Source organism: Varanus komodoensis, unplaced genomic scaffold (assembly GCF_004798865.1).
Source record: "Varanus komodoensis strain SLA01 unplaced genomic scaffold, ASM479886v1 scaffold7_1, whole genome shotgun sequence".
NCBI lineage: Eukaryota > Metazoa > Chordata > Lepidosauria > Squamata > Varanidae > Varanus > Varanus komodoensis.
Window position 1 is genome coordinate 12902094 of NW_025336479.1, and position 17572 is coordinate 12919665.

Here is a 17572-nt window from a genome sequence, read left to right on the forward strand (position 1 = left end):
CCTTGGTTCATTCAGCCCAATATTGTCAACGCTGACTGGCAGCATTTTTAGGCAGGAGATTTCCCAGCCCTACCAGTAGTTACTGGGGATCAGCCCTAAGACCTCTGGCATTCAAAGCTGAGGCTCTACCAGTGAGCCACAGGACTTCCTTCTGTGAGGAATATTAATAGGGAAAAACTGTGAACTATGTTCATTAGCAGGGGAACAAGTACAGTTGGGCGAGATTGTGTTTACCTGCACTGCCATCTGCCTACACATCCCACAGCAAAAGGTTCCCTTTTGCATGAGCTTCCAAGCTGCCTCATGGACAGTGAGACCATCCCTATCCAGGAAGTTCACTGCATGATTTCACTTTCCCTTCTTGCATTCTTCCCTCTGCTCCATGTCAAATGCACTGGAACAGAGTAACTGAGAAGATGACAATCAAGCAGGCATAGTCTAACTCTCTCCCTCTCAAAACTGCCAAAACTCAATTAACTTCTTGCTTCCAGGCCTCTCCCATCAATAACTGCTCCCTTCTTTGCACTTTCTTCCTTCCCCTTACTATTCCTCCCCCCAACATCCGATCCTTGCAATGAAATGCTTTTCCACATGTTTCAGACTCACCGAGTACAATGTTGCTGCTTCACCTAGACCCCATAGAATGCAGCAAGTCTCTCCTTTAGAAGTGGGGGAAATTGCTCAGAGAACTGCTGCCAGTTCTCTTCCCCAACTTGATCTTTGAAGCCATGGAGAATCTGAAAAGGAAGAGATTTTTGCAAATGGAAGGGGTGGAAGTAAGTCGCTACATCACATGCGCATCTCCATCTCCATCACCACACACACACACACACACACACACACACACACACACACACACACACACTCACTCAGTAGTTTACCAACTCTAGCCTCCAGTAGCCTGATGTGAACCTAGCATCTCTGGCTGTAGCCTCTGGGGCAGTAGTGGGCCGCCTTTGAGCATCACTAATGGGGACATTCCAGAGTGCTGCTGCAGAAGTCTCTCTTTCTCCCTGCTAGCCAACCACCTAAAGGAGGCTCTCCAAAGAAGGTCTCAGGTTCTAGGCAGACATGCAGAAGAAGCCAGTCCTTCAAGTAAACAGGCCCAAGTCATTTCGTTTTGAAAGGTTAACACCAGTACTTCAAGTTGTGTCCAGAAACAGACTGGGAGGTAGTGCATCTGACAGAGTATTGGCATAACATGGTCAGATCATCCCATCCCAATTAATTTTGCTGCCCTGTTTTGAACCAACTGAAGCTTCCCCAAGTGCACACTTGATGCCTTAAAGGGCGAGTGCAACCCTCATCAGAACAGGGGGACTATCACCCACCAACAGCACCTCCAATTTATCTAAACTGAGTCTTAACCGGCTTCTTATCACATCTAGACACTAATTCAGAATAATTTACTTCCTTTCCTGGATTGGATGACAGAAGCAGCAGAGTGTCCTACTGATAACACTGCAGCCCACATCTCTGGATGATCTCACCCAGTGGATTCATGAAAATGCTAAACAGCAAAAAGAGCAAGGTGAGACTCTGTAGGGCCCAAAATCCTAATTGCAAAGAAGGCCAGCAGCAATTCACAGGAATTATACACTGGAGTTGGCGTTCCAAGTAGAGATGAACCGCTGCAAAGCAGTACCAATGCCCCATTCAGTTCAACCAGAAAGATCTCACGATCTTGAAAGATGCTGAGAAGTCTCAGGGAACCACAGGGTAACATTCTCCTTGCTCTCTTGACAGAGGTCATCCCATGAGTGACAAAGTAAGTTTTAATTCCAAAGCCGTGCCTGAAACCCCACTGAAATGGGGCTAGAAAATCATTCATATGTTAATAGCTGGAGTCTGTATCTTGTTTCTTCTGTGAAATATCAGTTAGGTCTGTGATATATTTATTTGCATTTATAATCAATAACAAAAACAGAGAGCAAAAACCAGAGGAAAACTTTTTAAAATGCCCTCCAAAATAACACAGTTCAGTGATTTCTTTTAACAAGCTAATGACAAAGCCAACTGAATTCCACTGGAGAAATGGGAATGATAGGAAAGGCCTTTCCTCTTATTTTCACCAACCAAACCTGTTAGACAGGGCCAGCAAAGGGGACCTCAGAAGCTGAATGAATCTAAGCACATTTCTATAACAGAAGATTCCTGAGATTTCCTGATCCCAGAACATTAACTACATTACTGGTTAAATGCAATACCTTTAACTGAGCCTTTAAACAAACTGGGTACCAGTGAAATGCACATAAAATTGGCACAATATAGTCCGTTCTGCTTGACCCCAGCAGCAGTTTGCATCAGCTCAAGTGTGTGGTTTTTTCCCCCAAGGGCAACCCTGCCTGAAAAGGTGGTACCTAACCACAGTAATTCTTGCTGTAGTTACTTACAGGTTAGAATACTGTAATATCCTTAGTTAGCAATCCAGACAGAATTGGTAAAAGGCACAACTGGCCACTGCTACATTCAAAAGCAACTGTATCGGCTGGCCATGTCTTTTACCTAGTCTGCCTGGTTTAGGAGTCTTAGCAGGGAAGGTGGACAAAGGATGCACAAGTGGCATCATGTAAAAAATAAGCAGGTGTTTGCTCTCAGAGACAATAACAAGGCCTGCATTCCCGTGCCTAACTAGCTTGCTTGCCAGTTAAATGTACGTAGTGCCTGTTAGAATCTGCCGGCCCTCCCCGTAACCCTGCTTATCAGTAGGCTCTTTAGCTACAGCTGAACTTGCCAGGTGAGAAACTTGTACTGTGGTTTTGCTAGAAACAGCTTGTGATGATGTAACCTGCATGTCTGTAGGGTTAGGCTTCACGGCATTATTGCCACAACACAGATGTGACCTCTCTCCTTGCCGCTAGTAATAAATAAGTATGTAAACTGGGAACTTCTTTGTTTGGACTCATCAGACAAGCTTCACTGACTGTCCACTCCAGCTTATAGGAGCCTTGCAGATTAATCTGCTGACTGAAAATGGGCTAGCATTCTAAATTCTTCATTTTACTCAATAAATGTCCTAGATCTGGCTTTCCTTGGGATGCCAAAAAGCCTTATCTGGAGCTAGGAATTCTTGAGACGAAATCCAAGAGCAACTTAATACAGGCATGCCAGAAAAGGTTGGGGCAGCCTTGTTGTTGTTGATAGTAAGAATAATTTTTCTATGCCCTCCACAGCTGAAGCTCTCTGGGTGGTTTTCATTATCCAGTCACACTCATTATACGCTCATATTCATTCTACATTGCAGTTAGTAGTTTCAACAATAAATGTTCTTACCTACCAATCTAAGAAGCCATAGAAGAGTACATAAATAAATCTCATTGTTTTACCAAACTGACACAAATCCTCAAGGAGTGAAAGTATTTATGTGCACTGTCAAACTAGTCCTCTTCCCACTACAGTGCCATACCTTATAAAACATGTCCCTCAGGTCATCCTTTGGGCTCACCCAGGAAGCAACAGCATCACAGAAGAAAATAAAATCCTATAGAAAGATAAGAATTCTTAAGAAAAATTCAACACAGATCCTAACTCAATAGAGATCAGATTTCCTACCACTGCACCAGCACAGGGCTTGAAAATAAATTGAACCTCAGGGTATCAAACCTGCATCCTGCTTGGGAATCTGCTAAAAATAGCACTTTGTACAACAGTGCTAAATTTACGAATATGGTTTGTTAGTTAACACTCTCCCCATTAATATGTATCTGAAAAAAACTTCTACAAAAACTGATCAAAAAGTTGTAAAGAAATCAATTCATGAACCACATGATCAGGATTAGCAATCCATGTTTCTAACCCCAACCTTCCTCAATTCAGAGCACTTCAGATGTTTTACAGTATAACTCCTAGGATGCATACCATGACCATGGGCCATGCTGGGCCATCTTGATGGGAGTCAGTGTCCAGAGCATCTGGAAGGTGCTAGATTGGGGAACTCTGTTCTAAAATGGAGTAGCTAAGGAATGTCATGCAAGTACAAGCTATGTATCTCTCTAGCTCAATATCTAACTATGGTCAGGACAGAAGCAACAGAAAATTTATAAAAAGTATGAACTTGCCCACTTTCAATATCTGGTAGCAAAATATATCAATTCTAAATACTCAAGTTAACCTTCTGGCTCCAATAGCTGGCACTTACTGCAGGGCCAGTGCAAGCTCTCTTGCTGCCTGAAGCAAAACAACTCGTGCTGCTGTGATGGAGCCCCCCGCCCCCCATGCAATCTTTCTTCCCAGCCGCTGCCTAGCCCAGAAAACCCACCACCCTTCTGCTGCTGCTATGCAAGGGTTGGACTAGCACTGGCAACAGAGAGCTCCAGTCTTGGGATATCTCAGCACATGGCTGGGATATCACAAGGTGCTGACTATGTGCTCTGGTGAAAGGGCGAGTGGCTGCTTCTTCACTGTAGCAAATGCCACAGCAGGGAAACAGCTGGTGGTGCTCTCTAAAGCATCCACTGGAGGTGGCGGGGGGGTCCCTGGGCTGGGAAGCAGAGCAATTCACCACTCTTCCAACTCCAGTACCTCACCCTGCTTCATAGGAAGGATGGCCCTGAATTACTGATGATCTAGTCACCAGGAGTTCGTGTAATTTTGTATCATAGCAACCTGTCACATTTCTACAGGTTATTTTGAAGAAAATTTCTTTTGGTCTTCTTTTAAGCTTGTTCTGTGCCTTCAAACCTAACCTTGAATTGGCACTGTCTCAACAATTTACTCTAAACGCTCAGAGAACCATTCTTTTTTCCTTCCAGTGATGCTCCTGCACGTCAAAGATTGCCCACCCACAGGCTAGCATACATAAACTTTTGAAAATTTCACAGCATAATTACCTGAACAACTCCACCCGGATTTACCCCAATCATCATACAGATGCCACGGAAGGCAGAGTCTTTCTCTTCATTGTCACGTATGTTCCTTAGGGATGTACACCTATGAACCAGAGCACAAACTCTCCGTATTAAAGAGGCAGGGAAAAGCAAACATACCACATCATCCATTACTTCTTTCTTCCAAACCCATGCATAATAAGACAAAACAAGAGAAGAGCTAGCTTAGCTTTTTTATCAGAGACAAATTACACAAACATGACAAGGACCAAGATTTACCAGAGAGTCAAGTATTGGATTATTTCTCTCCTAACTTCTGCCCACCATGTGCTCTTCCACTGAACAAGCTTCTGCAATCAGAACACCCCTTATGGGTGTTTAGAATACTATTTTAAACACAGATCATTAGTTGAATTAGGCCACAAATCCCTCCCAACCACCACCTTCAAATAACTGAAGAGCCAATATCTGGGAAGCAGAAAGCCAATCAATCAATCAATGCGGTCAGCTACATTTTAGTGACCTCTCATTCAGTACGAAAAAGTGTGAGTCTGAAAGTATTTCATACTGGCATTAAAAATATTGCTGAGTGAGCATGCTTCCCCTACTGGACCATGGAACATTAGCTATTCAGAATTGCTAGGTACTTGGGGAAGGGGAGAAAAAAGAGGATACATGGGAAGAGGTCTGCTATTGGTTTTTAACATCACAAGGAGCATCCAATGTTTACCCACAATCCTTGTGTGACCAGATGGGGCCGATAAGAATTACAGGGAGTGTTGTATACAGTTGTAGGAAGTGTTGTATACAGTGGTCAGAAACATGCAATGTCCCTCTAAGAGAATTACAACCTTGAGGAACAATGTTTGGAGTCAAATATGCATCTACTGGACAGAAACTAATTGCACAGAAGTGCCTCAACGATGCACCTTTACTGGTTCTAGAATGAAGTCTGGGTGTCTGACAGGTTGAGAGGGTGGCCCCAGGGTGCCATTCCCTGCAAAGTGAGGCCAAAAGGCCATGCCGCCTGTCTCAGTATAAACACTAACCAAGGTCTGATAAACTGCTGCAGCATCGGTGCCACCTCCTGAGGGCAGACGTAACCCAAGCGTCCAATCGTGATGGCTAGAAAGGGGAGAGAAACAAGCCTGTCACAACTGCACAAAGCAGCGGCCTTGTCAGTTCTGCAGCATAAAGAGACTGGTAGGTAGGTCTAATAAGAGGCACATGGTAGAACAGCACCTAGGCCAGAGTGCTAAAGAGCAGAGTGCAGTAGTAAAAACGGTTAGAACGGGTAGACAGATAAATCAAATGCTTAAGAGTCATGTTTCTTAACTGCTGTGTACAGAAACGGCTAGCAGAGGCTTCTAGGAAAGAGAACTAACTCTGTGATCCAGGAACAAAGCCTCCATAGGACCCTTAAAAGAGCAATGGAAACATGTGAACTGCTTGTAATTAGTGCAGTGTTAGTGGAGGGACAAACCACAGATTCCCCAAGTTTTACAACCATTTCTGCACATTCTATCATATGCTCCTGTATATTTAAGAACAAACCCTATTTCCAAAGCAGATGTATGAAAAGGCACACATAAACCCTTTATCTGCAGACTGGTAATTAACCATAAAAGCACAAAGATAACAAAAAGCAAAGCAATTAATACAGGAATCAGGATTCTACCTCACCTGTGTTCTCCAGAAGTGTTTTAGGGGTGTTTGGCCGGTTGATAATCTCCACAAGGTTATTCAGGACCATCTGAACATATGGTTGCATTTCAGCCCCTGATAAGGAGGAACCAGTCAGTTGAGCCATAGCTCTAAGAATCTGGGTCTTAACCTTGAAACTATCTATTAATACCCTGCTTTCTTCCACACACCCCTCACCCAAAAGAGGAACAAAACTGATCCTTCACCTGCTGGCTCAGTACCTGATGGAAGTAGAGAAAAGCCCCCAGCAGTCTTGAGAGTACAGCATGAACCAGTAAAATCGTACAAACAGGGAAAGACCCTCAATTCCCAGACAGACCACAATTAGAAGCAAACTAGAGGCAGATTTATTTATTTATTAAAACATTTTTATGCCGCCCCATTCGCCGAAGCCTCGGGGCGGCTCACATCGGGGCGGCTCATATTTTAGATGCAGCCTCTAAAATATTTTGTAGCCCTTGCTAGGAAGTCTTCTTGCAATGGAAGAAAACAGGCATGCAACTATTTTTACGGGAGTTGCAGAACCAATTTTATTGCATTTTACCAAACCCCAAGAAGCTCAGCTGCAATATAGTGTTAATTCAGACATAAGTAATCTAAGCAGCAAAAACTCTGCCAACGTTTACATGCCAAAAGACACTCATCTCATATACAGAGTCAGGAGAGGGCACTGCTGCCAAGTGGCAGGTAGCATAAGGCCAGCCTTTCATGTCTCTGTGGGAATATGGTACACTTACCCATCTGCATGCAGATTTCTCCAATAGCCCAGGTTGCATTATTGCACACAGAAATGAATTCTGGATTCAGGTTGGTCCCTAGGATGGGCATGAATTCAGCTGAAGAGGATAAGTATTTAGTCAGGAGTGACAAGGTAAGGAATTTTTAGAATGAAACACACTCTTACAAGGTCCCCAGACAAGATCAAAGTCCCATGGAAATAGTTTCTGTACAGGCAAAAGAGGTAGCAATCTCTCCAATCATAGCGTAAGAGCGCCTTCAGTCTCAGATTAGTACAACAGCCCTAGCTTTGGACTCTGGCTCAGCTGAGAAGACACACACCCAGATACACTGGAAAAGAAAGTGTCTCATTTTAAGAGTTCATAGGCCTGGCTGTAATGGGCTTGTAGTGGGGTATGTGCAAGCCCAAAACCAAACTGTGAAAGGAAAATATTCACAATCTGGTCCATGAATTTCCAGCACCTGTACAGCAATATCGCAATCTCAGTCATCTCAACAGTTTTGAATACAGCAGCATGAGGCAGCCTCACACACCCTTCACATACAAGTTCACTTAACCAAAAATCTAAAAAAAATCACAATTTATTCTTATGTCAGGCTAAGAGAGGGGAAACTATTATAGTTGAAGATGGAAATCTCTTTGAGTGCTGAGTATTGTTGTCAGTATGTCTCAATAGCAGAAGTGAAGTGAAGTGAAGTGAATGAAGAACTTGGTATCTCTGGAAAAAGTTATGAATGGAAAAACTACCCTGGAAAAGGTTGCAAACTTGAAATAGTTCAGGCCTTTTGCTAAAACAGGCACACCCCTGAAAATTTTTGCTTTTTGCAATGCACTGGCGCAATTCTCACATTCCAGGCAATGGCTGTCAAATGCCTATAGCCCGAATATTGTGTCAGAAGAGGACTGTGATGAAACGGCTCCATTTCAGCCTCCAAAGACAAGCTAGTGAGAAGGTCACTATTCTAAAGGTTCAAACATTATTTGGGGCCCTGTGTGATAACTGTTGCCTCACTTTGTTTTTCTCCTTGACCTAGATCCCTTTTCCCCCTCCATAGCATCCTTTACAAGTTACAACATGTTCTAAGAGTCCACCAAGGAAGCGTTTGATCAAGAATACATTCAGCCGCATGTTGACTAATACTGATCTCCTCGCTGCCTCCAACATGAAAGCAGGATGTTGAAATCAGAGCCAGGTTTACCTCTGATTGCCACATTTAGGGGAAAATGGTTCATAAGTACAATGGGACAGCTTCACTTTTAACCACTATTCTGAGCTTACTGATCAAGGATAAACTAGGGCATTTGGGATCTTTTCTGCCTGGGGGTTTTATTGAAAGATTGCAGTCTTGTGGTTCGGTCTTCTCTCCCCACTTCGTTTTTGCTTGGCACTCTTCTCCACATTTCAAAGCCACACAAATAGATTGGTGCATCACATTGGTAATTTCTATCCACGAACTAGTCTATCAGCTAGCTGGAACTTTCTTTTCTTTTGCCTGTGGCCAGTTTTGGCTAAGTTTGTTCTGTTTTTTTAAACCAAATTTTGCTGAAACTTGCCAATTTGAATACTGACTACCTTGGTTACTCTTACAACTCTGAACCTTATTTGACCTGCTAGTGAAACTTTTCCCTCATCCCCCACTCGTCTTGTTTCTGAACCACCACTTCCTCTGCCTGCAAATCTCTCCCCTCCGTGCAGCAATTTTCAATTTTGTTTTCCATCCAAACCTTGTTTTACTTTTCCAGTCCATATTTCTTCTACAGTTTACTCATTTGTGAAACTAACTGGATCACAATTGTGTTTGCTTTCCTTTCCTTTCCCCATGAGGCCAGAAACAGAGAAAGACATGGTGCTTTCTTCTGTATTTGCTAAGCCTTAAAATGCATGCATGTTAGGTCAGTTAGCATGCACTGTAACATTGTGATAGACCATTTAGCCCAGTATTGATGACTGCAACTACTTCTATCCAGGATCTCAAGCAGGTTGTCTGTTAGCTGTACTTTTTAAAAAAATGGAAATACCAGTGATTGCAGCTAAGACAGTCTCATGTAAAGCAGGCACTACAGTCTCTGCCAAGCTTCAAAATTACAGACTATTTTTCAAAAAATACTACCAAAGCAGGTACATTTCGTTCTTCAGGATTATGCTTGATAACTCTTGACAGTAGGTTGTATCTAACTGCCATTCCTCTGCAGAATGAAGACTTCTTGCTCAATCAACTGAACAGGAATTGAGAAAGGTTTCAACTATTATCTACTGTATTACCATGCTGCTTTTCCAATGCTGTTCCAAATGTTCTTGCAATGCTACAAAGATGCGGTTCAGAGGAAAGGGGGAATAGCTAAAAATCACTACCACCCTATTCTGCTCATTGAAACCTCTGCTGGATCAAAAAGCTGTATCAATGGAAGGACATTAACTGGATACAACTCACTGATTAACTACTGGTGTTTTACCAACCAGCTCCCATCAATTAGCTATAGAATTAGTTAACCTAACCATTCTACCTTTAGATTAGTGGCTTACACATAAAAGCTAAATATGGATTAAATAACCTATAATCCTAATCCTTATTTCAGCAGAACTTAGAGAAACACATTTAAAACTAATATTTGGGTGGGAGGGCATCTGACACCTGTGAAACCTGTAAATCATGTTAACACACATCTTTCCCAAAATGTTGGAGAAGTTGCCAGGGGAAAGAAACTTCATGCTATAAATGGTGGGCTTGTGAATATGTGCAAGTATTTTGTTCAGCCATTTTCAGTTATATTTCTCATATAACAAAATAATTACTTAATGGTGCCCCACTATTAGCTCTTCTGTCCATTTCTGATGACACATGAAAGCAACTGTCATATAGTGCTATTAAGAGGAGTGAAAATGGTTATAGCACAATACTGGAAAGCCACAATAGGATCCATTGGAAATAGATGGCTTTTGAAAATCTGCACTTGTTGAAAAACTAACACAACATAATGGCTCAAAGGGAAAATTAAGCAGGGCTTATTCTTAGAAACATGGTTCCACTTCATTATGTACTTGAATGCAGGGCCAGGTGTGCAGTCCTATTTTTGGAAAGATATAGCAATTAGCTAGGTGACAACAGAAAGTGATTATTTTGTGGGTGCAACAGAGATTAGAAGATACACTATGAAGGGTGTATTCAGGGACAGAAATATTCTAAATCAAATAGGAAACAGAGATATAAACGTAGGACAAGCTGTGTGTGTTAACGTTTCTGTTGCTCTATCACTGTTAACTTCCATTCCTCAGATAAAGTATTTGTTTTAAAGAACCCAGAGTCAGGCTCACATGTTATGACAATCAGTTTCCAAAACCAGGTTTGTGTGTCATGACAACAACCAGTTTACCAAAGTGGATGGAAAGTGGATATGACAGGAACACAGGAGGCAGTGTCTGCTCCCATTGAACCCTGCCAATGCCTGAGCTAAACATCCCATGAATTGCTATTATATGCCAAACAGGTCAGTAACAAAAAGCTCTACTTCTGTATCAAAAAACATGTCCCATGGCAAGAAGCGAACAGGTACCTACCAATGCATGGCTTGACATGCATGAAACAGGCTTTGGTAAGGTCTCCTAGCAGTGCAAAGGAGCTCTGCCGAACTTCTGGCATGGTGTCCTAGAAGGAGAGCAAGTAAAATTAGAGCAAGCAATACTGTGCAGGCATGCAGTGAGTCCCATAAAGTTTGGCTTAATGGAAAATGTTCCCTCTCTTAAGCGAAGGACGGAGAGCAAAGCACAAGATCAAGGATTTTAAACAAAGTAATATATGTGAATTTATCCACCACCTAATTCTTCCTGTAAGCCTACAGACAAATTTTTCACTGAAGATATAGAAATATCCTTTTCTCTTCAGAGTATTATGAAGAATCCTTTTGTAAATGCTATGCAATCCAGCTAGTAATAGAAGCAACCCATTTTGAACACATTGGAAAAAGGACTTAACTCTGCTGGGTCTGTTCAAGACCTGCTTCCGGGGTAACAGGAGGCTCTTACTCAGAGGTGCCTTGCTGTACTTTTCTCACATGAGCCACTTCTTACAAATTCAAATGTATTAAAAACCTTTGACGGAACATTACTTTGGTGCCTGCATTATAAAAATTGAACTAAATTTGAAAGAAATCCCCAAATAGTGACTCACACTTCTGCAGGTCTACATAAACACTTTGGATTTACCTTATCAGGCGCATGATATATCCACAAGCTTGTTATCTGGCCTGCAACATCTGGAATAACTCCCAGTGCCTCACAACATAAGCTTTGTGACCCTGTGATTTCTCAGCTGCAATCCTGCCTATATAGCTACACACCTAAGATTCTTACCCACCTGCATGCATTGGAACAGCAAAGTCATGATATTGCTCCGAGCCACAAGCTGCTCCACGTGGCATCCTAGACCTTCAGCCAAACCACTCAGCAGATCAAGAGCGACAATCATGAAATCTTTGTCAGGAGCCTCATACTGATCTGGGTGTTGACTATACATCTGTACATTGCAAAACAGAGAATCATATACCCTCAAAGAAAGTATGAAACTTCAACAGTTTTCATCAACATAAGCCTTGTGTTGAATCCAGCAGCTGTGCTGTTAAAGCAACATACAAGGAGGTTAAGATTCAGTTGCTCACTGGATCAAAGATCCCATCAAATGACTGACTATAGCGATTTCTAGTTGAGGCTACTTTGCCCAAATGTAATCCACAGTATAACAGCTGGCGAATTTTTCAGACATTAGTATACCATACCATGGCTTGGGCAAGGGTCTTCTGCACAAGTGTCACACAACGCTGGTAGACAGGTTCACAATACGGAAGGAAGCCACTCTGGAGAGCAGTTGCTACTGATGACAAGCACTGCCAAAAGGAAGCACAGTTACTCAAAAATCTTGTGTGGAGAACCATCTAGCACTTTCACTTGCCTGTGATTAATCATCATAGAAACCACTTAACAAAGACTTTTGATTTCAACCCTAAAAGAAGCAAGCATGGCATTTGGTTTCTTTTCAGCAGTCTATCAAGGGCTATGTTGCCTGAAAGCAAAAGGACCCATAGGATGCCGAATGGAGTAACACTTTAGCTCACTCTTCATCAGACAGTTGAAAAACAAATGCTTTAGTGTCAAGCAAGCATGGCCTTCATGCACTGCCAAGCTTAGCAATTTCAACTGAAATAATACAGTCCTCCCAAATTAATAATGGCTGGTCACTCACTTCTAGTAAGGGAAAGAGATCCTTGTCTTCATCTTTCAGCTCGTTCCACTTCTGGATCAGGGGGGGCATCAGTTTTTGGATATATTCCTACAGAAGAGACCAAATTTAACCGTATTTCAGTTCTAAACTGCCAGTAAACTATAAAATCAGTCCAGAAACCTTCAGAACTAAAAAAGCACTTCACACATTGCTTCAGGATTTGAATGTCACATATTTTAATTGGTCATCCCTTTCCTGAGCTCTGAGAAACTTAGGCCAGCATTTCTAGAACACTACTGAACAAGAATAAAGTTTACCAGACTTGTGAATGCCTCAACCACACTTCGTTTCATTTCAAAGAAACCAAAACATGAATCACACACCAAGAGTACTTGTCCCGAGCAAGTAGAAAGGATTGAGTCTTTATTAAACACAGTGACACTGAAGTCAAATATGATAAAGAAAATCATAATGAGAAGTACCATGACAGATCTACCCAACGGCCTATCTGCTCTGGCAATCTACTTCCCACAGTAGTCAAACAAATGCCTATTGGAAGCTCACAATGGTCATGAATGCAGTAGCACTACCATGTTCCCATCAGCTGGCATACATAATTTGTCTATTCTCCATTTAAATCTGTCTTATGTTGATGGCAGTCTCAACATCTTGCGGAAGTGAATCCCATAGCTTAATGATATGCCATATCCATTTTTCAGGTCTGAATCTCCCACCATTCAGCTTCGTGGGAGGACTCTAACACCATGCATATTTTTACACACCTCTATCATGTCCCTCCAGACCTCTTTGCTTAAGAGCCCCAAATGTAATTTTTTTCAGCTCCTTAACCAATTTGGTTGCCCTTTCTACACCTTTTCCAGTTCTACAATATCCTGTCTGAGATGTGGCAATGAACAGAGTATTATGATGGTAGTTGCAGTATTATACCTAAACAATAAAGGCCAAATTTGCTTGATAACATGATACCCAGCAAATGCAGGCACTTTCAGCTGAACAATACTGACACTAAAGAAATAACTCATGTTCCTTGTGTCAGAAAGTTACAGTTCATGTCATAGTATCCTTGTTTTTTAAGTTATAAACAAAAATATGAAACATAAAACAGAAGTAAGTGAAGTGAGCAGCTATCCAGAAACGGTACCAGCGAGTATTAGATCGTAGTCAACTATCATACACAAACATATCAAGCTGTCTTAGATTGAGTTGGACTACCCATCCCCCATCAAGCCAAATATAGTCTACTCTACCCAAGGCCCTGAAGAACCACTGACATTTTTCCAGCTCCACTACTTGTCTTCTTCTGGTTGAAGACACAGCAGCAAGGAACAACTCACTATTAGAGGTTATCATGGAGGGAGATTACTGTATTTTTCCGTGTATAACATGATACTTTTTCTTTAAGATATTTACCTAAAAGTAGAGGGGCATCTTATACATGGGGGGGGGGGGGGCAGGAGAACCGTGGTTGCGAAACTGCCGATAGCTTCTCTCTGAGAACTAGCCTCACAAGCGAAACTTCCGATTGCAGAGGCCTTATGTAACTAATGTCAGCTGATGCTGAGGAGAGCATGCAGCCAGTACCCAGATGCAACAGAGAGCGGTAATGTCAGAGCATTCTGCGACCATAAAAATGCCAGAAAACAAAAAATACAAAAAACAAAAAATACTGGTACCGGTAAACGAATATCTTACTCTGCAAAATTTAAACTGGATGTAATCAGTTATGCAAAAGAGCTTGGAAATAGAGCTGCAGAGAGACAGTTTGGACCTCCTCCCACTGAGTGTATGATCAGGGGAGAAAACAGGAAGAACAACTCCTTAAGATGCCACAAAAGAAGGCCTTGAGAGGAAAACCAGCAAAATGGCCACACTTGGAGCAGAGGCTTAAGGCGTGGATTTTGGAGCAGCACCGGAGTGGCTTATTTGTGTCAACCAAGCGTAAAGTGATGAAGAAGAAACCAGTGATGCAATAGAGACGGAATAAAGTGATTTGCTCAGAGCTAAGTGTGATGCATAATATAATAGTACTGGTATGTAAACATTGCCTAATCACTAAATAAAAATGTCTTCTATTTAGTGTTTAAAATAGTGATATGTGAATTTTGGGTAAGAAAAGTGGGGGTGTCCTATACATGGGGGCATCTTATAGATGGAAAAATACAGTACTTGTGATATACATGTAATTTAGATAGCTCAGCCTTAAAGAAAAGGAGTTTCATATCACAATACCACACTTAAACAAGAACAAAAGAAAACTGCATCCTAGTTTTCCCTATATCCAAGAGTTAGAATTCAAAATTATACCAGAAATATTTCACCCAGTAAGTGAGGAGGAGATAAAAACAATTATGGTGATTAAGTGTTTGCAATTTCCACTGCCATTGCCAACAGAAAGCATGCACATACCGGCTGATTGAGGTGGTGCCCAACAGAATCAGCCAGGGTGCCAATTGCATCATATAGGATTAAGAGATTCTTGTGCTGGTATTTTCCAAATGCAAAAACCAAAGTATCCAGAATGAAACTGAGATACGGGACCAGTTCCGTGCAGGCTTCCTCCTCAAGGGTGGCAAATGCACTGAAATTAAAGGTGAAGAAATAGTTAGCGCAGTCCAAAGGGAAAACAGCACCAGAAAGCATGGAGAATGAAACCCACAACATCTAGCTGACTTCTAATACCCCAGAAATGAAAGAGATCAGTTTCATTTCACAAAAGTCGGCTGCAAGCTTAAACCTCATCTTTGATCTGAGGTATCAAGGCATTTCTCTGGATCAGACAGTATGAATACATGACCCATCACAGTAGAGATCAAGCTTCAAGTTCTTCATCACATCCAAAGAAAACCCACTAAGTGCAGGACACAGAACAGAACTGTAGCTCAAAGACAAAAGAATCTGATTTGATTCCAGTTTAGAAACAACACCTGAAAGTGCAACTGCAAATCCCCTACTCTTAAATTTCCCTGTATCACACCGTTTCTAATTAGTCACAACTTCACTGCTTGGCGCTGCCCTACCACAATGCATAATGATCATGGGATACCATTCTGCAAAAGCAACAGCCTTTGGGGAGCTAGCATTTCCAAGCTGAAGCACACTAAACCATATGCAGAAAGGAACCTTCAAAAGGGAGATATTTGGGGGCCAATGAGTTATAAAGCCAACCCTAATCCCCGACATTTGGTTAAGAAGTTGGTAAGCAGAAGCCATGTCATGAGCAGCTTACCTGCAAGCAGCTTCCTGCACTCTCTTGTTGCTGTCAAGAATCCGCTTGAGCAGCTCTGTCATCAGAGGCTTGAGATACATGTCTGGAGGCTGGCTCACAACCCAGTGGGCATAACGGCTCAGTGTCCAGCAGGCAATGGAGCGCACTAGGGCCTTCTTGTCAGAGAGACATTGGATCAAGTGGGGAATCAGTTCGGGGAGGTAAGGAACCATGCCCTGCATACAGCCTAGAAATGTAGAAGATACACTCAGCACCCTACCAGGGCATCTTAGAGGAACCCATTGAGACTGCCAGTGATAGCTGGTCCTCCACTTCTCAGCAGAGTCAAACCCACAGTTAGGATTCACCTTCAGCGATGGCCCCTAGGACTAGGATTCCTGACTCCTTGATGACCCACTCAGGGTGGAAGAGCAGTCCTTTGAGCAGTGGGAGCAGATGCGGAAGGAGCTCATCTCGGAAGACATTGGCCAAGACATCAAGGGCTGCAGCAGAGCACTTCCCTGTAAGAAAGATGTGACCATGAGGCACAAATAGCATGGAGGAAGCTCTGAAGGCAGAGACCCTTTCATAGAAAAAGCAGCATGATTTAGAATAAATCTGCAAGGCACTAGTGGAGGGAACGATGAGGTCCACAACCCCTGCACCTCCATGAGCCAAAAACGCCCAATGGGCCACTACGTAAGCACAGGTGGCCTGTATCTCATCCCCACTGCCCCTGAAGACTATGCAACACCAATTGTTCAGGGTTAGGTCACACAAAAAAAGCACCAACTGGTACACAAGGAAAACAAAACTTATTTCCTACATCTAGCTCTTTCCTGCTGTACTAGAGAAAATCAGTTGAGTAGGGAAAGCGTGAAGGTATTTCACACACTGGACTCCAGCTACAATGGTCAAAGTCTACTGAAAAGGGCCAAGAATGGGACACTCTCCACTTGTTCCTGGAGATGCTGTCAAGATACTACCTGTCTACAGACCCACACAGCTGGCTCCTGACAACTGATACTTGGCTCCTATCAGTTCCCAGAGTGCAGAACGTTAATGCACGCACTCAGATTCCAGTCAGAGAGTGTGTCATCGTCATCATCCTCATCCTCTCCTTCTTCATCATCCTGCAACCGTTCTTCTTCATGCTGCAGGGTAACTGTGCGTGATTTGTGGAAACGAGGTTTAATATCCTGCTCACTGTCGGGGATGGCTTCATCCTCTTCCACGTCACCCTGCAATTGAGAGGAAAGTGCATCTGGAATCCCCTTTAATAGACTCTGCTCTGCTCTCCTTGCAAAGTGACATCTTGTAAAACAGTACAATACTTCAACACTGCATCCAATATAATGGCTTAACTATTCTCCCAAACCTGGATGGCTACTCTCTGGGGGCATATTTATGCAAGGAACAAGCTGGACCATGAACAGTGTTTTCACTTTCAGCCTCTTCTTCCTGGTAGGATGTGAATCATGTTATCAAAGCCACCTAATATGGTGACTCAATCCTAACAGAAAGAGGCAAACCTTCAGGCCTCTCTGGATCCTTCAGGCCATGCTTTCATGGATCAGACAGTATGAATACAATAAACCATCACTGTGGTCAGGTCAAAGGATATGCATCACTTCCATGAACACATCTGCTTGGCCATCTAAATTTTCCTGCTGCCAGAAAACAGAAGTCTGGTTCTCATGTAATGATTATTCAAAATATGGTTGAATGTGGGCTCTTAGTGGGTTGTTACAGGTTATACCTTAACAGCAAACAACAAGAAAGAAAATTCATGTTTTGTTGTTAGCCAAGATTTGTTTGAGGTTAACAATTCAATTAAACCATACTGCAGGGTTAGCACATGATG

At 42.5% G+C, this 17572-nt stretch overlaps 1 protein-coding gene and 2 non-coding genes across 6 annotated transcripts in view; all 3 read right to left on the reverse strand.

Moving 5' to 3' along the window:
* Positions 1 to 17572, reverse strand: part of TNPO2 (transportin 2) — a 39837-nt gene that overhangs the window by 4123 nt on the left and 18142 nt on the right. For all 4 annotated transcript variants that reach the window (XR_006416927.1, XM_044453541.1, XM_044453539.1 and 1 more), the window contains 14 exons: positions 16781 to 16949; positions 16077 to 16229; positions 15730 to 15955; positions 14910 to 15081; positions 12504 to 12590; positions 12040 to 12147; positions 11622 to 11780; positions 10826 to 10913; positions 7268 to 7366; positions 6510 to 6605; positions 5876 to 5951; positions 4830 to 4929; positions 3407 to 3481; positions 607 to 737 (listed from right to left, as the gene is read on the reverse strand). Coding sequence is in view for 3 of the 4 variants with exons in the window: in XM_044453541.1 (XP_044309476.1) it covers positions 630 to 737; positions 3407 to 3481; positions 4830 to 4929; positions 5876 to 5951; positions 6510 to 6605; positions 7268 to 7366; positions 10826 to 10913; positions 11622 to 11780; positions 12040 to 12147; positions 12504 to 12590; positions 14910 to 15081; positions 15730 to 15955; positions 16077 to 16229; positions 16781 to 16949 (1716 nt within the window). In the remaining variant the exon portion in view is untranslated. The remainder of the gene's footprint in view (positions 1 to 606; positions 738 to 3406; positions 3482 to 4829; positions 4930 to 5875; positions 5952 to 6509; positions 6606 to 7267; positions 7367 to 10825; positions 10914 to 11621; positions 11781 to 12039; positions 12148 to 12503; positions 12591 to 14909; positions 15082 to 15729; positions 15956 to 16076; positions 16230 to 16780; positions 16950 to 17572) is intronic.
* On the reverse strand, positions 15271 to 15341 carry LOC123035681. Its single transcript, XR_006417000.1, has one exon. It is a non-coding gene; the product is annotated as a small nucleolar RNA SNORD41 (small nucleolar RNA).
* LOC123035678 lies at positions 17277 to 17345 on the reverse strand. The gene has a single exon (XR_006416997.1). It is a non-coding gene; the product is annotated as a small nucleolar RNA SNORD41 (small nucleolar RNA).